This window comes from Balearica regulorum, chromosome Z (assembly GCF_011004875.1).
Source record: "Balearica regulorum gibbericeps isolate bBalReg1 chromosome Z, bBalReg1.pri, whole genome shotgun sequence".
In the NCBI taxonomy this organism is placed as follows: Eukaryota; Metazoa; Chordata; class Aves; order Gruiformes; family Gruidae; genus Balearica; species Balearica regulorum.
In genome coordinates, this window is record NC_046220.1 from 20,934,330 (window position 1) to 20,956,634 (window position 22,305).

Genomic DNA, 22,305 nt, shown 5'->3' on the forward strand with positions numbered 1-22,305 from the left:
TCCCTGATTCTGATTTTAAAGATCAGTTGGTTTGCAACTCTGTCCACCTGAAAGTCGCATAATTACCACCGTAAGGCATCCTTGTAAAGTTATTACCACAAGGAACATTAATCAGCTGTAAAGGATTTGTACTGAAAATCCTATGAAATAAAATTCTCTTGAGACTTAATGCATTTGCAACAAGTGATGTGTTCATCTGGCACAAGAATGTTTTTAATTCAAAGTGAGTGATATTCGTATTATGTTACTTACCCTTCCCTTCTCTAGGGGGTGCCTCCTTTGCTTTAAACCCATTGACCAGTGCTTTTGAATCAATCTCCAAAACAACACCTACTTGTATTTCAGATTTAAATTTAGTGTACTTGTTACTAAGCAGAGGATACCATTTTGGTGCCTACACAATGAAAAACAAAAACAAAAAGAAAATAATATAATATTGTTACAGAAAAATTAAAATTGCTCTAACATTTCTACTTTTTCATCTACAGAAATATACTTTGTTTTTTATTTCAAAATAGATCAAATTTTTTGAATACGCTATTATACTAAAAGATTTTACAGAATAATGCCTGGAAGACTAGCTGAACATATTCTTTTCCACCGATTTGTACAGTAAAGGAGTTAGCAAGAAAAATATGCCAAAAATCTTTAATTGCAAGACAAAAATCTTCAAGATCTCAACTGAGAGTGCATACTAAGTTATATGGATCACAAAGCCTTAAAAAGTGTGATGTCAAAATAAGACATACAGGTCATAACAGGACCCCAGTCAGAGTTATGTTTTGATTAAGCACAACATGGAATTTTCATTAATTAAGTTTATATAAACAATTACATTCTGTTTACTCAATGCTGTGTTAACGGGCTGGAAGTTCTGATCACCTAACACATCTTCCACAGAGGCCAATTAAAAAAACCTTAAGACTTGATTTCATGATGGAGACTCAATTCAATTGCTCAGTATCAACTGTTTTGATAAATTTTTCCATGTGATTAAATCATGGAATTGCTTAAAAGTATTGCTTACAAGTGTTCTAATTCTCAAATTCAGAAGTGCAACATTAGTGCAAAAGTATTTTCATTTACTCATGTTCTTATACAGGGTCAAGATGTCTCTTCTCTAAAAAAAAGTATGCAATCAACTAGGAGTCATACTCCAAAACAAGATTCGAAAGTCATTCAAATTCTACTATCTGTAACAATACCATAGTCAAAACCATAAGTTTTTAAAGCTTTATACCCCATAACATACCTGTTTCTTTTCCTGCACAGCCCTTAAATCAAGTACAATATAGCCTATATTCTCTTTAGCTGAAGATACAGGATCGAGTGCAACACACAGGAGTTTGATAGGTGTACGCTGCAGCCTGAAAGAACAACTCAGTTGAAATCCAAAATGTCAAAGTTATCTCTGCAATTAGTTCACAAAAGAAACTTGTAAGTTTCAATGACATAAATTTTATTTGTTACATAACTGATTTTAGTAAGTCAGAAACTGAGTTTATATTGAATGCCTAAAAATTCATTATTATGTGAGAGAACAAACAAGAGGATTAAATTTGTAGGAGGATTGTATTGGAATCTCAGTCTCAAGTGCTGTTAAAAAGACGTTAGTGACAAACACCTTCAATCTCATCCACATACAAGAAATAAGCACTACATCTCACATGAAACTGGAATTTCACTTGTGAGGGTAATTTAAAAATAGGACTTATGCATAAGATTCTTGTGCAAAGGATACTTAGAGGCATAGAGAAGGTGTCTAGCATAAGGTACATTATGTGTTTTTTTTCTCGTCAAACATCAAAGATAATATGGCCTTTTTAACTTATTTGAAAATATGGAGGCAATATCTGCCAGTCAAAACTAAATAACAGTTATGGAAACCTTATTCAACTTCTCAGCTCTTTCATTTGACATTTAAAAAAATATTTTGCATAGGCTTTTCAGGCTTGAAGTCAGTTCTGTGTCACAGTATACATAAGAAAACTTGAATCTAATGCTTAAACTATAGCATTACTAATTTGCTGTAAGCTCTTGGATTTTTTTCAGTAGTGTAAAAACATAGCCTTCAGAATTCTTAAACATCACTCATCTTACCACATACAACTTTTGTTTCTTTTGGTAACATTATGATAGATTAATGCACAGCTTAAAGTTTCTAAAAAAATTCAGATGACAGTAACACAAAAAAAAAGTATTTCAATAGCTGTAAAGACAAGAAAACTAAATTTTATCTCCAAATTAGACTTAACTTTCTAATGTTACCTGTGCTGATGAAGTGCTTTCCTATCAAGTTCCCAAGCCAACTCTGTAGCAAATTCTGGCTGATCTGTATGCTCTACAGGATCAGTAGCCAACTGTTCACCATCAAACTTTGCTTCAACTATAAGCACATGCTTCGGTCGTTTTGGAAAACCGCGCCCTGTAAAAGAGTGTAATTGCCACGCACCATCACTAAAAAAAAAACGAAGTGGGAGCTCAGACTTTTGCCATAAAACAATTACATAAAAAAATATTTCCCATATCACCTTCCCTGCGCTTACTCTAAAGCTATGCTCCTCATATTAAAAAAAAAATTCTTCTACTACACAGAATTAAGAAAGAAGATCACATGAAACAGACGATTTGCGAAGCATCCAGAAATAGCAAGACATTAAGTAACAAAGACAGAAACAAAGACAGACATACTGGGCAACCAGTATGATTTAATTTTGAGAAATCTATGATTGAGATTAGATCAAGTGAACAGGTAAGAGACACAGATTGAATATTTTGCCGCTACTGCAGATTTTACCACTGTCCCACATTAAAGCAGAAAAATATCATCTAATAAAAGCAGTGAAAGGTGGTTTTCCAACTACTTGTTAAAAAAAAATATTACCAGATAAGAGTGCCTAAAGTTATACTGGACTTGTCCCGGGTTCAGCATCATCCCGTATTCTGATTAATAATTTATACGACAAAATGAAGTGAACACTTATGATTTACACATATCAGTGTGGAGAAGCGCTACATACATGTTGGAGGACAGGATCTTATTTTAAAGCTACCTTGGGAAACTACATAAATAGACAGAGTGATAATAGTATTTACTTGACAAAGAGAAAGCATTCAGCCAAAAAAAAGCCAAACAACCCAAACAAAACCCCCACTTGCATGCTAATTATGCATCAGTATGTATAATCTGCAGAAATCCAAGATGAAAAATTATTAGTTAGGTATTTGAGTCACTAGTAAAAAAAAAGTTACAGTAGGTTGCTAATAAGGGATAGAAAGACCGGAATACTACCTAAAAAATAGAAAGGAGGGGCATATAAGTGAAGCGATCCTGATAACCCTAAAACCTCAGCTGGACTCTCAATGTTTTAGTCCAAAGCTTCCGTGCAGCATGGCCCAGCTGAACAGACTGCACAGTGAATAAGGGAAACCAATTAGTGTAGAACAATTAAAAAAACCCAGAATATAACTTGGCAACACTTGAGTCAGGCTCCACAAACTCAGGCTTCGCCTGTCTCATGCTCCAGTACAAAAGAAAGCAATTAATAAAATAGTTGGAATGCAGAAACAGGATAAGAGAAGCCATAAATTAGGGAATAGTCCCTGGATATGAACTAGAAAAAGACAAAGTTTGAGGCAACCTGATAAAGGGAGGCCCAATATGCCAACAAGCCTGGGACCATCTGGGCAGGATGGATAACAAGGTTGCTGAGCTTGCAAAACGGAGATAACGAAGAAGAGGCCACCCAACTCTGTACACTGAAGAAGAGGAGAAAGAGGAAGATTTGAGAAGGATGACCCCTGACGACCACCTGAGAAGGAAACTGCACAGGTGTATCAGGACATTAGCATATATTCATGAATTCCCAGAATAATAATGAATATGTATTAAATTTATCGGAAACCTAATGAATATGTAAACTCTTTTGTAATATAAATCACAATTTGTTTCTCGTCGAGACGCACGTTCGTGGAAATATCCCGGTGCGACTCCCAGCACTACAATAAAGGATACCTGCTTCATAGTCACATTGGCTATTGAGTGAATTTTTTTTTGCTTCAACAGCCCGCCGGCGACAGCCGAGCCCCCACAGCCCGTACGGAAGGGCTAGCGGATGCTGCCCGCGCCTGCAGCCCCAGAAAGCGCGGACGGGCGGGATGCAGAGCTCCTTTGCCTACATACAGGCTCGGTTCAGAGGGGACGGTGGCAAACGGTTCTCTGCACCCACTGGGGCCGGCAACGACGGGGTTTAAGTGACAGCACTGCATGGCGACTTTTGTAATGCAAAGAGAATTTTTAATTTTTTTTTTTTTTACAGAAAAGGAAAGATGCTTTCATCATGCATTTTAAATAATATTTGAGGTAAATACGTCCAGAAACAAACCGGGGGTAGTCTATCCTGGCTTTAAGACATGTACGTAGCTTTAGTAACATAACCAGCTTTTAAATACAGCTTGCCTTATCCCGCTCACTCCACAGAGAAATCACTTCCAGAGACAGCGATCACCCTCCATTTCCCGCCCAGGAGGGACAGGACTCCCAGCACCCGGGAGGCCTGGACCCCTCCCGCTCCCCCCCTCCGTTTACCTTCCAGGACGGAGACGACGATCAGCAGCCGATCGGCAGCTCTGGAGACCATGTCCCCGCTCCACCCTGGGGCTGCTGGGGGAGAAGCCGAGAAGCGCAGCCGCTCCCGGAGTTCCCGAAGTGGAGCGGAGAAAAAGACAGAAGCCCCCCTAACCCTCCCGTCCCGCCGCCACTCGCCGCCCTTTTACCGCCTCGGAGCCTTTAAACGCCAACCGCCGCCGGCCGCCCCACTTCCGCCTAGCAACAGCGGCCCCGCCTGCCGCACCGCGCGCCGCTTCCGGCTCGGCACTACGCGGCCCCGCCCCGCCGCACTGGCCCCGCCCCGCCGGGCGCCGCTGATTGGCGTCGGGTGTCGTCACCTGTCGGCGGTGAAGCTGGTTGAGGCGCGCGGCTGTCGCCAAGGCTACGTCTGGCTACGTTGCGTCATCTCTCTGTGCTCTGGCTTGGAAATGGAGTTTCGGGAAAGGCCGGCGGTGCCGCCGAGCAGCTGAGGTGTTTGCTTTGACTCTTCCCGTAACGCGTGCGCGGGGTCCGCTAACTTGTGGTCGGCAGTGTCGTGGCACGGGCCGTGTAAAACGCGCATTGTGCGTGGTATTGTCTTGAGGAAAAGTAGTCAAAAACTTCATACACACAAATAAAAATATAAATATGGCATTGCAGTTTTCACAAATATTTCGCATTGCCAGTCAACAAATAACCAGCTACTTTAAAGGCATCCTGTCCAAAGTTTCATTTTATTTTTCTATGATGAGTGGCAGGGCAGGACAACCTGAATCTAGTTCTAGCAAAGTGCAGCTTTGTCACGCTTACATCATTTTTTAAGGTATTCTATCTTCCATATGAAGTAATAATCAGTTAAGCAATAATACCAGGAATTAGTGTCCCCTGGCATGCCAAATTACATGTGCCCCTTGACTGTGAAGCAAAACCCCCTGGTTTTATGTTTGCAATCTTTTGTTTATCAGATAGCTTAGCAAAAACTTTGCACTGACTTAAAATCCTTGTGTTTTAGTAACACGCATATTCTGGAAAGATAATGAGTCACAATTTTCAAACACCAGGAGAGGGAAAAACCCTTTCCTTTTGCAGGAGTTTGGTTCTGAATCACTGTTAAATGCATTTTATTTTTTCTGAGTTTAATATGCCTGAGCTCGGTTCTGGCTGGTGCTTTTTGTTGTGGCATCTTTTGTTGTACAGCACCGCATTTGGCATGACAACTCTGCCTTTACAGTCCAAGTTCTTAAATTTCCATCACTGTCAGCTTCTGCAAAGCAGGTTGTAGGTACTTTTTAAAGAAGACCTGGAGGCAGACCTCTGCAAAGTGAGTAATTTTGACTAGAAACAGAACATGATCACAGAAGATGACAAAAATGTACAATTTACCTGGCAGCTTTTTTTGTGGAGAACAACGCTTTAGCGAATAAAGATGGCGTGGGAAATGTGCGATTTCCACCTGTGGGCTAAAGCAGCGAAAAACAGCTGTTCAAAGAAAAGGTACGCACAAAACAGACCTTGCATTCTTCAGTAGCTCGTAAATAACATGTGACTGGCCGAATCCAGGAGATAAGGAGCTGAGAAGAGCCAGCCAGGCGCCTGCCAGGTGCAAGAGAAAAACAGAATAGCTGATGTTGCGGGGAACACGAATCGGGTGATGACTGGGGAATAAAAGAGCCTCGCCTTTTAACAAGAAATACTATATAATCAGAAAATTCTGTAATAAAGTTGATTCTGTACTTGCACCCTACGGAGTCTGTGCCTATCATACACCACAAATGGCGCCCGAATCGGGACTTGAAAAATAGAAGAAGGACTTGGAAAAGAGAAGAAGGAAAAGCAGTGCGGAAAATTACCAGTGGTGTACCCCTGCGTAGCTGGACGGAGGAAACTGCACTGCATCGAGCGCTCATATTCATCACCGGTCACTGGATGAAACAGGTGAGCAGCTGTGGAGAAGTTTTTTAGACTTTTTTCTTTTTTTTATTATGGGACAGTCAGCGACTCGAGAACAGAAGTTGCATACAGAGAATTTACAACATATTTTATGAGAACTAGGCTTTAAGGTCGCTCCGCTGCATTTGGTGAGGTTGCTTGTATGGATTCAGGACTATTGTCCGTGGTTCCCTGTTAAAGGCTCATATGATCTCACTCAATGGCAAAAGGTTGGAGAGGAGCTGCAAGCTAAGCAGCTTTTGCAGTTGGAGCTCCCCGATGATATATTGATTACTTGGCGTGTGGTTTATACTGCTCTCAGGACTCTGCTACATGCTGAACAGGTATTGCAGAAAGTGAATAACTCCGTATTACCACCCGCTGAGACAAATGTGAAAAAAGAATCTCGTTCGTTTGAATTAATAGATCCTGAGTTGGAGTCAGACTATGCTGAGGTGGTGACTGAGCCTCCGCTGTCAGAGGGCAGAGCAGACCCTGGGGATCCTTTTGATCCAGGTCCCATTGACCCCGAATGAGAGCGAGATTTATATCCTCCGCTTACTCCTGTAAAAGCGATGGCTGCTTCTGCCCCCACAGCAGAAGAGATTTTGCAACAACAGAGACAAAAGACTCTCTCACAGATATCCCTGACCCCCACCCCCCCACCCCCTCCACTCGGCGTACACCTGCCCCCTTCTGCACCCCTGCCCCCCCCCCCCCCCCGCCCCGAGTTACCCATTACAAGGAACTGTTCAGTCTAAAATCTTGGGTGGACTACTTGACAAGTGCCAGACAGAGGCACTAAAAAGGGGACATATCGCTTCTTCAAGCCATACCTGTGTTGTATCAACCGAATAGACCCCCTGAATACGTTCATTTACCATATGATGTAATAAAGGAGATCCGCAAATCGATAAAGGAGTATGGTTTGCAGGCATCATTCACAATGAACTTGTTACAGGTTATAGGAGAATCTTACGTACTGACACCCTTAGATTGGAAATCCATCCTACGTCTTGTGTTGTCTGCAGCACAGTACTCTGTGTGGTTTTTGGAATACCGTGAGCTGGTGCAAGTTCAGGTGATGAACAATTTAACAGTAGGAACTGCTATTAGTCTTGACGAATTAATGGGAGAAGGGCATTATGCTACCGGGATAGCACAGGCTGGACTATCGTGGAATGTTCTTGCCCAAGCCACAGGGTTAGCCTTGAGGGCACTCCGACGGGTGCTGGATTTCAGCAAGCGAGAGTCGTCATTTGCTTCCATTCGTCAGGGACCTCAGGAGCCGTACATACAATTTTTGGATCATTTACAAACTGCTCTACAGAGACAGATAGACTCTTCTGAAGCAGCAGAATTGTTATTGTTTTAGCTCGCTATTGAGAAGGCAAACACGGACTGCAGGCGAGCCATTGATCCTATTAGTAATCACTCAAAAACTTTGAATGATCTTATTAGAGCATGCCAAAACGTGGGCTCTGAGCAACATAAGGCAGATATGCTAGCTGCTGCCTTAGCTCAACAGTTGGCAGTTGCACGAGCTGCTACTAAATGTTTTTCCGGTGGTCAGGAAGGGCATGTGAAGAAAGATTGTCCGAAAGTGAGAAAAGGAGGATGAGGACAAGGAGGGCAGGGAAGACAACTTGCTCGATTATGCCCTCATTGTCAAAGGGGATACCATTGGGGTAATCAATGTTGTTCTAAGTTTCACAAACAAGGCAATCCACTCCCTGAGAATACCTCGGGAAATGGGAGGAGGGGCGCAAGGTTCGGTGCCCCGAGACCACACAACAGGACCCAGCCCCAGCCGCCGCCAGCACAGTCCTTGACATGGCCGGCACAAATAAACGAGATGAACGCTGGCAACTCACTACAGTCGAGTCTCTCAGACCAGCCACAGCAGGCAGCGCCGGGTTGGACCTGGGCACCAGTCAATCCACAGTAATTCGAGATCAGTCAGTACATCTAGTGCTGACAGGAGTGTATGGACCTTTGCCTAAGGGTTTATGTGCCTTATTGCTCGGTCGTTCCTCCACTTCCAGAGCAGGTTTATTTGTTTTGCCTGGGGTCATAGATTCCGATTATACTGGGTAAATAAGAATTATGGTTTGGACCCCTACGCCACCTTGTACTATACCTATTGGAGAGCAAATTGCACAATTGCTTTTGCTACCCAACACTCAAATTCAGACTAAAAGTTCCGCCCATGTTGGTGAAAGGGGGTCCTCTGGGTTTGGTAGTACAGGTCTGCCTCGCATTTTTTGGACACAGAAGATTACCACAGGACAAACGATGTTGACTTGTAGAATAAACGGTCAGGTGTTCACTGGCTTAGTGGACACCGGAGCGGATGTTTCTATTATTCAATGATCGGACTGGCCATAGGAATGGCCATTAGTACAGGCATGTGCTGCTGTTACTGGAATTGGAGGGACACAGATACCTTGGCAGAGTATGCATTCCTTGATTGTGGAAGGTCCTGACAACAAACAACCATATGTTTTAACTGTGCCATGTACTTTATGGGGTCGCAATCTCTTGCAACAATGGAACGTGACAATAACGACACATTTTTAACATGGGGCCACTGACATTCAGCCATGACTCAAGCTGACTTGGTTAACAGATAAGCCAGTATGGGTAGATCAGTGGCCTTTGAAAGGTGAGTGGCTAGAAAGGGTTCATGAATTGGTGCAAGAGCAGCTACAATTAGGCCATATTGTTCCCTCCACGAGCCCTTGGAATACTCCTGTATTTGTTATTCCTGAAAAATCTGGCAAATGGAGATTGTTGCAGGACCTCCAAGCTATTCATGCAGTGATGGCACCTATGGGGGCCTTGCAACTAGGAGCTCCTAATCCCACTATGATTCCGGACAATTGGCATTTGAAGGTTATTGATTTAAAAGATTGCTTTTTTACCATTCATTTACATCCTGAAGATTGTGTTCGTTTTGCCTTTTCGGTTCCTGTGATTAATAATGATAGACCCATGCAACGGTTTCGTTGGGTGGTTTTACCGCAAGGAATCAAAAATAGCCTGACTATATGTCAAATTGTTGTTAGTGAGGCCTTGTCAAATATTTGCAAAACATATGATGCAATCATGTTATATCATTATATGGACGATATTTTGTTGGCTGTGGAAACTGAATCATCTCTTTCCCAAGTTTTTGACAGTTTAGTAGCTGAGCTTCGGCGATACGGTCTCCAAATTGCAACGGAAAAGGTACAATCACTGCCTTCATGGAGGTATCATCTCGGCTGGAAACTTCTTGATTTGCATGTATATCCACAGTCTATACGACTTGCTACTGCAGTGAGTACTCTAAATGACTTACAGAAGTTGTTGGGGACAATTAACTGGCTTTGACCACTGTTGGGAATAACGACACATGAACTGTCGCCATTGTTTTTGTTGTTGAAGGGGAATCCTGAACTAACTTCTCCTAGACAATTGACAGAAGCAGCCCAGTCGGCGCTGCAGAGAGTGATAGATAAAATTAATTTTACGTTTGCTCATTGAATTTCTCTGCAATTGCCAGTTCGATTGTTTATCATTTATCATTCCTTTCAACCATATGCTCTCCTAGGTCAGTGGGACGAGAAGGTGCAGAAGGAAGAGCATGCTTTACGCATTTTGGAGTGGTTATTTTTGCCACATTCTTTTGAGAAAACATTGACCACTGCCCTAGAAATGATTGCTAGACTTCTTTCGCAGGGTCGTTTGAAATGTCAACAATTGACAGGACAAGATCCTACCTTTCTTCATCTACCATTAACCAAAGAAGAATTTCATGTTATATTGTGTAATAGTTTGGCTTTTCAGGCTGCACTGGCTGATTATACTAATGTTGTTTTGTATTCTTTGCCACGCCATCATTTATTAGGTTCTCTGCACTGTTTACCTCTTCAGCCACGGTCTTTGTTGAGTTCTGTTCCTCTACAGAATGCTCGTACTGTGTTTATCGATGGTTCTGGCAAAACAGGTAATGCTGCAGTTGTATAGCGTCATGCAAACTGCAAGGAGTGGGCCTCAGATGTTTCTCACTTATCTGGATCGACGCAGGTTGTAGAGTTAGCTGCAGCGGTCCGTGCCTTTTAGTTATTTTCAAAGGAACCTCTTAATATTGTTGCATATGATTCTGCATATGTTACAGGTATTGTTCAGCGCTTAGAATCTGCTTTTATACGAGAGGTAGACAACAAACAGTTGGTTGATTTATTGTTAAAGCTAGCCCAACTTTTAAAAATAAGACAGCATTCTTATTTCATTGTCCATATTCGTTCTCACAGGACCCCTTGCCGAAGGTAATACAATAGCAGACCATTTTACAATGGCTGCGGTTTTTCCTCGATGTTTTGATCAGGCAAAATTAGCTCATTAATTTTTCCACCAAAACGCACACTCATTACGAAAGCACTTCTCTTTAACTACTGCACAAGCTCAAGATATAATTCGAGCATGCTCGGATTGTCAGCGCCTGTCCCCTTTGCCAGTTTTGCCGGGGACTAATCCCAGAGGTTTAAATGCTAATGATTTTTGGCAATCAGACGTCACACATATTTTTTCTTTTGGACGCCTTAAGTACGTTCATCTTTCTATTGACACCTTCTCTGGTTTTCTGGTAGCCACTGCCCATTCCGGAGAACGTGCCAGAGACGTTGTGAAGCATTTTTTAAGATGTTTTGCGACCATGGGGGTCCCACGGAAAGTTAAAACAGACAATGGCCCAGCTTATGTTTCTCGATGTTTTCTGTTATTCTTACAGGGTTGGGGAGTTGAACATATTACTGGAATTCCACGTTCCCCTACTGGTCAAGCAATAATAGAACGTGCCCACCGTTCTTTGAAATCTGTTATTGATAAACAAAAAAGGGGGAATCCAGTAGGGACAAGACCACAGGAAATATTAGACAAAGCTACTTATGTTTTAAATTTTCTTAATCTATCTGGATCTAAGCAATACAGTTCCGCAGTAGATGATAGACATTTTAGAACTGAGGAACCCTCTACCATGAAGCCTCAGGTGTTTTATAAAAATTTGGAATCTGGTCAATGGGAAGGACTGGTCCCCTTGCTTACCTGGGGACGAGGATATGCTTGTGTTTCTCTTCCTTCAGGTCCCTATTGGATCCCTGCAAGGAATGTAAAGCCAGCACAAGTGAAAACGCATACTGAAGATGAACAGGATGATAAGAAACACCAAGATGATGTTGCATCTGGGATTGATCAACCTCAAAATTAAGATATGGTGGCTTACAGAATTGCAGATGTATTATAATGATAGTTTTAACACATCAGATTTATCTTTTTTCCTGGCTCATTCAAATATTTGGCAGATGGGTCTTTCCTTTTTTAAGTGACAATTATATCAAGTACTAATGACGGAGAATGCAACTAAGGCTAATGTAACACTTTTGTCTGAAGCAGAAATCATGGTCTGCACAACCCATCCTTATTTTTTGCTCTAACCTCCAATGCTACTATTCTGTCATGTCATGGATCTTTTTGTATTACCCTGTCTTCACCAGACTTTAGGAGTTGTATAACTTTTAGCCATTTATAAAATAGTGAAACAACATTTAGAAGGACATTTGATTTATCTCTTCAACATAATATTCAGTCTTTACATGATCAATTGAGGGACCAAATTAAAAAATTACGGGAACTAATGAGTCAAAGTGTATTTGACGCATTAAAAAATGACCTATCATGGCTAAATCCAAAAACTTGGTTTAGTGGTTTAAATCTTCGAATGTGGGTTTTTATTGGCATAGGCACTGTGTTGTTTTTCTTGTTCTTGGTGGCTTTTTTACAGATTCTATGGTCGGCTCTCTGACGAGTGCAGAAGATAGAGGCACATGTTATGGACAGATTGTTGCTCAACAGGATTGTCATAAACAAAAAAGGGGGAGATGTGGCGAACAACGCTTTAGCGAATAAAGATGGCGTGGGAAATGTGCGATTTCCACCTGTGGGCTAAAGCAGCGAAAAACAGCTGTTCAAAGAAAAGGTACGCACAAAACAGACCTTGCATTCTTCAGTAGCTCGTAAATAACATGTGACTGGCCGAATCCAGGAGATAAGGAGCTGAGAAGAGCCAGCCAGGCGCCTGCCAGGTGCAAGAGAAAAACAGAATAGCTGATGTTGCGGGGAACACGAATCGGGTGATGACTGGGGAATAAAAGAGCCTCGCCTTTTAACAAGAAATACTATATAATCAGAAAATTCTGTAATAAAGTTGATTCTGTACTCGCACCCTACGGAGTCCGTGCCTATCATACACCACATTTTTTTATTTGAAAACTGATTTCTCTTGGTGTGCTTCCTGGAAACCTGTGTTCTAGTGACTTACGTGAGTTTATTCCATATCAGAGTGCTGCAGTTTATAATGAGAATAAACCATTGTATCAGTAAATAAAGATGTAAAAAAATTAAATTGTTTATTCTAGAAATTAAAGCCAGTAGTGCTTTCTGGCTGAAAAAATAATTAAAAATTGTCCCTCAGTGGGCCTCTCCTTTTCCTCACAACAGTCAGCTATATTTCATCACTTTTTGTTCCCTTCTATTTTTGGCCTTTCTTCACTTCGTATTTTCCCATATTTTTTCTCTCTAACCTTCTGAATGCCGTGAAAGATTTTTCCACTTTCATTCTTACCTTCTCTGCAGACCAGTGCCCCAGACTGTTATTTTCCTCTAGAGACAGTCTTCATCGTCAGATGCTTTCCTTTTTAATTCCTTTTGCTTTATTATGTACTGCTTACCTGAATAAAGACTGTTGTCATCTTTCTCATCGGTCTTTTTTGGAATAAATAATCTCAAGTCCCAGGGATCTCTGTTAGTCACGTTTTCTGTGATTTTATTAATTCCTGTTGCCCTTCTTTGAACTCTTAATTAGCCCTCATCCTTCTTCATTGATGGTGTCTATAGGTGGATAGACTACATTTGGAAGGGTCTTATTAGTATTTTCTACAACAGAATTACCACGTTTTCCTGCATGTTCTCCACTTTCTTCCTGTGAACTACTGATGGAAAAAACAATTGCTTCTTCTTGTAACTGTTCCTAGATTTGCTTTTTGCCTTTTTAGCAAGCTGAACTGATCAGACAGGGTCAGACAAATGGCAGAGCCAGCACAAAAGAATGAGAGCATGTGGCTAACTGTGCGGGTTTCGGCTGGGATAGAGTTAATTCTCACAAGAAGCTGGGAGGGGACACAGCCAGGACAGCTGACCCAAACTAACCAAAGGGATATTCCATACTATATGAGCATATGTCATTTTCACCACATGAAGGTGGCTGGCCGGGGAGGAGCAGTAGCTGGGAACAGGCTGAGTGTCTGGTCGGGTGAGCAAATTCCATTGTGTATCACTTGCTTTGTATATTCTAAGTATTGTTGTTGCTATTTCCCTTTCCCTTTGCTGTCCCAGTAAACTGTCCTTATCCCAACGCATGAGATTTACCTTTGTCTTCCCATTCTCCTCCCCATTCCACCACGGGTGGAGGGGTGAGCAAGCAGCCACATGGTGCTCAGCTGCCGGCTGGGGCTGAACCATGACAGTCCTGTTTGGTGCTTGAAGGGTTGAGATGACAACAGATCTGACCAGAGCATGTTAAAACAAAGTTTTTATATGCATTTATATATTAGGTAGACAGTTGCTGGTCACAATGGTGTTTTGTTTTGTCACATGGCTGTGGTATGTAAACCCATACTTGCTGTATGTGTTCCCTGTGGCGCTGTTTGTCACTTCTGGGAGAGGGATTGGGATTCTCATTTTGCTCTACTGTGTAATATCAACTTATGATAACCTCACTGGTCATGAGGTTATGCTGGTATTTGTAAGTGGCATTGCTGTCATGCTCGTACCTCAGATGATTCATAATCACTCCCAATCTACGAGGAAAATGGGTGGTGGGGGCACGACTTTCCCCAGCTCTTTCAGCTCCCCTTTTTCCTTCAGGCTAGTTACAACAGCTTTTGAGAATTTTTAATATCCTTGGGATGTTAAGCCAGCATGCTCTGATTGCTCTGTCTCCTGAATGTGTTCTTTAGGATTACAAACAATTGTTTTAAGAATACCACCCAGAGATCTGCCCTGAATAGTCATGGGTGGCATGGCATGTAGAGAATATGGGCAGGTATCCAGAGAACTTCTCACCTTCAATGGTTTGGAACGTCACTCCCAAACAACTGCAGGACCCTGATGAAGTGATAGAATATTTGAAAGGAAAATGCTGTGGCTATTCCAAAGAGGCACAACTTACCGCACTGTGCTGGGCCCTGGCTGGTATCTACCAAACAGTAAAGGCACAAGATGAGGTACAACTAGGCAAGGCTATGAAAGCGTAATAGGAAAACAGTCTTCGGTGGTGATAGGAAGATTAGAGAAAGACTTGGTGTACTACAAAACAAATGAAGCTGAGAAGACCCAGGAGGTCCTAATGCCTTCTTAATGTGTCTAGGTGCCAGGATCCAGCATGTACCATACTCTTAGGCCAGCATGGGACCGCAGCAGTGAGCACACGTGTGAGTGGTGTGCCCAGGTAAAGGAAGTCCTCAGCCTAGTGGCAGAGCTCCATGAGCAGGCGAGGAGGATGAAGAGTATCAGGGAGTTTGTGAGCAAGACCACTGGAACCCTACCTTCCCTGGGATATCCCTGTCAGGCAGACAGGATGCATGATATGGAGGATTCCCTATCCTCTCTTCACCCAGCAGAACACTATGACTTAAGGGATAGGGGCAATGGCAACAAGTTCCTGTTCAGCACAGCGGGCACATCTCCTCTGTTACTACCTTACTTTCCCATGTACCTTGCATAATAGGTAAAACGCTCTGCAAGTGGAACGAAACAATGATGAGGTCGATGGTTCATCTAAGTTGGATGTGTAACCAAGGTTAAGGTGGCCTACACTCTGCATCAAAACCAGTTCCATAAAGAAAAAAAACGATGGGTCATTGTCATAGGAGACTTTTCTGAGGGGAACAGAAGATCCAATATGCCGACCAGACCCACTTAGGAGAAGTCTGCTGCCTCCCTAGGGCTTGGATTAAAGATGTGATGGGGAAACTTCCTACCCTGGTGCAGCCCTCAGATTATTATCCATTATTGCTTTTTCATATAAGCAGTGCTGAAGTTGCAATAAGAAGTCCAAGGGCAATCAAGAGAGACTTCAGCACCTTGGAATTAATAGTTAAGGTATCAGGAGCACAACTAGTGTTCTCCTCTATCCTTCCACCTCCTCTTTATCATAAAATCATAGAATCTTTAAGGTTGGAAAAGATCTCTAGGATCATCGAGTCCAACTGTCAGCCCAACACCACCGTGTCTACTAGACCATGTCCTGAAGTGCCACGTATACATGCTTTTTGAACACCTCCAGGGACGGTGAATCCACCACCTCCCTGGGGAGCCTGTTTCAATGACTGACCACCCTTTCAGTAAAGAAATTTTTCCTAATATCCAAACTAAACCTCCCCTGGAGCAATTTGAGGCCATTTCCTCTTGTCCTATCACTTGTTGCTTGGAAGAAGAGACCAACACCCACCTCACCACAACCTCCTTTCAGGTAGTTGAGAGCAATAAGGTCTCCCCTCAGCCTCCTTTCTCCAGGCTAAACAACCCCAGTTCCCTCAGCCCCTCCTCATCAGACTTGTGCTCTAGACCCTTCACCAGCTTCTTTGCCCTTCTTTGGACACGCTCCAGCACCTCAATGTCTTTCTTGTAGTGAGGGGCCCAACACTGAACACAGTATTTGAGGTGCGGCCTCACCAGTGCTAAGTACAGGGGGATGGTCGCTTCCCTTGTCCTGCTGGCCACACTATTCCTCATGGAAGCCAGGATGCTGTTGGCCTTCTTGGATGCCTGGGCACGCTGCTGGCTCATGTTCAGCTGGCTGTTGGCCAGCACCCCCAGGTCCTTTTCTACCAGGCAGCTTTCCAGCCACTCTTCCCCAAGCCTGTAGCATTGCCTGGGGTTGTTGTGACCCAAGTGCAGGACCCGGCACTGAGCCTTGTTGAACCTCATACAGTTGCCTTGGCCCATTGATCCAGCCTGTCCAGATCCCTCTGCAGAGCCTTCCTACTCTCAAGCAGATCGACACTCCCTCCCAACTTAGTGTCATCTGCAATCTTACTGAGGGTGCACTCAATCCCCTTGTCCAAATCATTGATAAAGACATTAAACAAGACCAGTCCAAAGACTGAGCCCTGGGGAACACTGCTTGTGTCCGGCCGCCAGCTGGACTTAACTCCATTCACCACAACTCTCTGGGCTCGGCCTTCCAGCCAGTTTTTTACCCAGTGAAGAGTGCACTCATCTAACCTATGAGCCACCAGCTTCTCTAGGAGAACGCTGTGGGAGACCATGTCGAAGGCTTTACTGAAGTCCAGGTAGACAACATCCACAACCTTTCCTTCATCCACTAAGCGGGTCACCAGGTCATAGAAGAAGATCAGGTTTGTCAGGCAGGACCTGCCTTTCATGAACCTGTGCTGGCTGGGCCTGATCCCCTGGTTGTCTTGCACACACTTGATGGGCGCACCCAAGACGAACTGTTCCATAACCTTCCTCAGCATCAAAGGCAGGCTGACAGGCCTGTAGTTTCCCGGATCCTCTTTTGGGCCCTTCTCCTAGATGGGCGTCACGTTGGCAAGCCTCCAGTTGTCTGGGACCTTCCCTGTTAACCATGACTGTTGATAAATGATGGAGAGTGACTTGGCAAGCTCCTCTGCCAGCTGTCTCAGCACTCTCAGGTGGATCCCGTCTGGCCCCATAGACTTGTGTGTGTGATAGGAAGGCATAGCAGGTCATGAACTGCTTCCTCTTGCATCATGGGGGGTTTATTCTGCCCTCCGTCCCTCTCTTTCAGCTCAGGGGACTGAATGCCCCAGGGGCAGCTGGTCTGACTATTAAAGGGTGAGACAAAGAAGGCATTAAGTACCTCAGCCTTTTCTTCATCCTTGGTGGCCATGTTCCCCTCTGAATCCAGTAAAGGATGGAGATTCCCCTTGACCCTCTTTTCACTGTTGATGTATTTGCAAAAACATTTCTTGTTATCCCTTACAACAGTGGCCAGATTGAGCTCTAGCTGGGCTTTTGACTTTCTAATTTTCCCTCTGCATGACCTAGTGGGATGCCTGTACTCTTCTTGAGTTGCGTGCCCCTTCTTCCAAGAGTGGCAGACTCTCCTTTTTTCCCTGAGTCCCAGCAGAAGCTCCGTCCCAGGCTAGTCATCTTCCCTGCTGGTTTGTCTTACAGCACATAGGGACAGCCTGCTCCTGTGCCTTTAAGATTTCCTTCTTGAAGAATGCCCAGCCTTCCTGGATGCCTTTGCCCTTCCAGCACTTTCTCCCAAGGGACTCTCTCAACCAGTGTCCTGAGCAGGCCAAAGTCTGCCCTCTGAAGTCCATGGTAGCGGTTTTGCTGACCCCCTTCCTTACTTCGCCGAGGATTGAAAACTATCATTTCATGGTCACTAAGCTGGAATGGCCTCCAACCACCACATCTCCCACCAGTCCTTCTCTGTTGGTAAACAGCAGGGCAAGCAAGGCACCTCCCCTGGTAGGGTTGCTTACCAGCTGTCTCAGGAAGTTATTTTCCACACACTCTAGGAACCTCCTAGACGGTTTCCTCTCTGCTATGCTGTATTCCCAGCAGACATCTGGCAAGTTGAAGTCTCCCATGAGAACAAGGGCTAGCAATTGTGAGACTTCTGCCAGCTGCTTGTAGAATACTTCATCTACCTCTTCATCCTGGTTGGGTGGTCTGTAACAGACTCCTAGAAGGGCCTTGTGGGCCCTCTCCCTCATCCTTACCCATAAGCACTCGACTTTATCATCCCAATCACTGAGCTCTATACAATCAAAACAGTCCCTAACATACAGAGCCACCCCACCGCCTCTTCTTCCCTGCCTATCCCTTCTGAAGAGCTTATAGCCATCCATTGCAGCACTCCAGTCATAAGAGTTGTCCCACCACGTTTCTGTGATGGTGACTAAGTCATAACTACCCAGCTGCACAATGGCTTCCAGCTCCTCCTGTTTGTTGCCCATGCTGCGTGCATTGGTGTAGATGCACTTGAGCTGGGCTTCCGATTTCACCCCCAACATTGGCATGCCACCCCTAGGCTCTTCTCTGGTGAGCCTGGTTGTGCCCCTTTCCCCCTTCAATCCTAGTCTAAAGCCCTCTCAATGAGCCCCGCCAACTCATGAGCGAGAATCCTTTTCCCCCTTTGAGATAGCTGAACTCCATCAGTCACCAGCAGGCCCGGTGCTGTGTAAACCTCCCCATGATCAAAAAACCCAAAATTCCATTGATGGCACCAGCCTCTGAGCCACATGTTGATCACCTGGGTTTTCCTGCTCCTTTCTGTATTTGTCCCTGCCACTGACAGGACAGACGAAAACACTACCTGTGCTCCTGATCCTTCAACCAGTCGCCCCAGTGTCCCAAAGTCCCTTTTGATGGCTTTTGGACTTCTCTCCACAAGCTCATCACTACCGACCTGCATAACCAATAGCGGGTAATAATCAGAGGGCCGCACCAGACCAGGGAGTTTCCTGGTAGTGTCTCTAACCCGGGCCCCAGGGAGGCAGCAGACTTCCCTGTGGGATAGGTCTGGTCGGCATAATATCTAGTGAGGATATATCAAGCTATAGCCCTATATGTGGTACCCACTTGTCAGGAAATGACAAGGGGATAAACAGGAAGACCCAACAGATCAATACCTGGCTCTAAGACTGGTGTCACTGGCAAAATCTTCATTTTTTTCGTCATGGGTTGGTCTACATGATGCTAGGCCTGCTGGTGACAGACGGGGTACACCTGTCTCAAAGAGGAAAAATTATCTTTGCACATGAGTATGCAAGGCTCATCATTGAAAGAGTTCTAAACTAGGTTTGAAGGGGGAAAGGGCTAAAATCAGGCTTGCTAGAGATAAGCCTGGAGGCGGCATGCCAGTGTTTGAGGGACAGTGTACTAGCAATGTCCTTCAGTCTGCTCCACAATGAGCTGAGCACACTGGAGCACATTTGAAATGTCCCTGTACTAATGTGTACAGCACCCTAGACATATCTCTGGAGGTAGGGGATGGAGATCCACATGGCAGCAAAGACGCAAGGGTTGTTGAAGTATTAGAAACCATGGAAGCACCTAAAAACAGTCACATGAGAATTTGGGCTTCTCCCCCCAAGAAGGTGGCAGGATCAATAACCCAACTGAAGTGCATCTACACCAATGCATAATGTATGGGCAACAAACAAGAGGAGGTGGACGGCATTGTGCAGCTGGAAAACTAGGATGCAATTGCAATCATGGAAACATGGTGGGATGACTCACACAACTGGAGTGCTACAATGCATGGCTATAAACTCTTCAGGAGGGATAGGCAAGGAAGGAGAGGTGGTGAGGTAACCCTGTACATTAGGGAGTGTTTTGACTGTCTGGAGCTTGATGATGGTCATGAAAGAGTCGAGTGTTTATGGGTAAGAGTCAGGGGAAAGGCCAACAAGGCAGATAGCATGGTGGGAGTCTGTTACAGACCACCCAACCATGATGAAGGGGCAGCAAGCACCTGGGAGAAGTCTCATGATTGCTAGCCATGTTCTCGTCTCAACTTGCCAGGTGTCTGCTAGAAGTACAATACAGCAGAGAGGAAACAGTCTAGCCAGTTCCTGAAGCGTGTGGAAGATAACTTCCTGACACAGCTGACGAGTGAGCCAACTAGGGAGGGTGCCCAGCTGGACCTGTTGTTTGTGAACAGAGAAGGACTTGTGGGAGACATGACGGTTGGAGGATGTCTTGGGCATAGCAATCATGAAATGATAAAGTTTTCAATTCTCAGAGAAATAAAGAGGGTACTCAGCAGAACTGCTACCTTGGACTTCCAGAGGGCAGACATTGGCCTGTTTAGGAGCCTTGTTGACAGAGTCCCTTGGGAGACTGTCCTGAAGGGCAAAGGAGTCCAGGAAGGCTGGATGTACTTCAAGAAGGAAATCTTATAGGTGCCGGAGCAGGCCGTCCTCATGTGCCAAAAGACAAGCTGGCATGGAAGAAGACTGACCTGGCTGAACTGAGAGCTTTGGCTGGAACTCAGGAAAAAAAAGGAGAGTTTATGACCTTTGGAAGAAGGGGCAGACGACTCAAGAGGACTACAAAGATGTCATGAGGTTATGCAGGGAGAAATGCAGGAGGACCTGGGGAACTACAGGCCTCTCAGTCTGACTTCAGTGCTGGGGAAGGTTATGGAGCAGCTTATCTTGAGCGCCATCACACGGCACGTACAGGACAACCAGGTGATCAGGCCTAGTCAGCATGGGTTCATGACAGGCAGGTCTGGCTTGACTAACCTGATCTCCTTCTGTGACAAGGTGACTTGCTTAGTGGATGAAGAAAAGGCTGTGGATATTGTTTACCCGGACTTTAGTAAAGCCATTGACACCATTTCACACAGCATTCTCCTGGAGCAACTGGCTGGTCATGGCTTGGATGGGCATACTCTTTGCTGGGTAAAAAACTGGCTGGATGGCCAGGCCCAAAGAGTTGTGGTGAATGGAGTTAAATCCAGTTGCGGGTCTGGTCACAAGTGGTGTCCCCCAGGGCTCAATACTGGGGCTAGTTCTGTTTAATGTCTTTATCAGTGATCTGGACAAGGGGATTGAGTGCACCCTCAGTAAGTTTGCAGATGACACCAAGTTGGGTAGGAGTGTTGACCTGCTTGAGGGTAGGAAGGCTCTGCAGAGGGGTCTGGACAGGCTGGATCGATGGGCTGAGGCAACTGTATGAGGTTTAACAAGGCTCAGTGCCAGGTCCTGCACTTGGGTCACAACCCCAGGCAATGCTACAGGCTTGGGGAAGAGTGGCTGGAAAGCTGCCCGGTGGAAACTGGGACAACCTAATAATGTTCAGACTTCAGTAAGTATATTAGAGTTGGAAGGCCATCTAAACAGAACAATATGACAATGATTGTATTCGTAAGATTTTAAATGTTGTTGTCATGCAGCACACTCCTTGGTGAGATTATTTTAATTTATCTGAAAAATATATCTTTTTAAAAAACCAGGATATAACAGTAAAAAAATAATCACTAAGAACAATCAAAGTGTTTTATTCATAAACCAGCCTGTGTTTCAACTGCAGTCAGCTTGTATAACTTTATATGAAATATTATATGAAAGTCAATGCGGTTTTCAATTTTCTGAGTTTGTTTAATGCACATTAGGCAAATATCATTATGCTTCTCTTTTAGCAATAGAATTAGAACTGTAGCATTTTCAAGATTCACTTGTCAATTTATAATCCAATTTCTATGAGGAAGACATAGATTGTCTTCACTTATCGCCCAGCTCTAAGGGAACAATATAATTAAAATTATGTAAATACAAATTATAAGGTAGCTCATAAAAGCAAATCAAGTAATGAATATTAGACACAATGTTTAAGTTAGCATCGGTTATGAAATTTTCTTCATACAGGCAATGGTTGAAGTAATTATTGAATTAATAAATTAATACTACCATTATTAAATGCTTTTGTCAAAATTAGTTAGTTTCATCTTCTTGTTTTAGAGGCTGTTAAGTTTTAACAGTTCTTCATAATTATTAACTAATTTTCCTTGGCATGGCTATTTTTTCAATCCCAGCTTCACTTCCTGTTGATATCACATGCTAATTTTGCCTCCATATATTAAGTTATCCATCATTTCACAAGATGACTTACTCTGCCCTGCCTTCTTTACTTCATTCTCTTAAATAAATATTGTAGAATTTATTTATATTAACATCAAA

General features: G+C 43.8%; 1 protein-coding gene and 1 long non-coding RNA gene across 3 annotated transcripts in view; one reads left to right on the forward strand and one right to left on the reverse strand.

Moving 5' to 3' along the window:
- The window catches only part of CEP120 (centrosomal protein 120), a 38,446-nt gene extending 33,707 nt beyond the window's left edge, over window positions 1-4,739 (reverse strand). The window contains exons 1-4 of one of the 2 annotated variants that reach the window (XM_075741092.1): window positions 4,589-4,739; window positions 2,269-2,425; window positions 1,253-1,367; window positions 253-394 (exon numbers count right to left, since the gene is read on the reverse strand). In XM_075741092.1, coding sequence (XP_075597207.1) covers window positions 253-394; window positions 1,253-1,367; window positions 2,269-2,425; window positions 4,589-4,640 — 466 coding nt within the window. In that variant the 5' untranslated portion in view covers window positions 4,641-4,739. The remainder of the gene's footprint in view (window positions 1-252; window positions 395-1,252; window positions 1,368-2,268; window positions 2,426-4,588) is intronic. The other variant, XM_075741093.1, reaches the window with a different exon arrangement.
- A 5,677-nt stretch (window positions 4,740-10,416) lies between these two features.
- LOC142599384 (uncharacterized) overlaps window positions 10,417-22,305 on the forward strand; it is a 30,923-nt gene continuing 19,034 nt past the window's right edge. The window contains exons 1-2 of the long non-coding RNA XR_012832930.1: window positions 10,417-10,508; window positions 11,292-11,355. This is a non-coding gene — a long non-coding RNA (uncharacterized LOC142599384). The remainder of the gene's footprint in view (window positions 10,509-11,291; window positions 11,356-22,305) is intronic.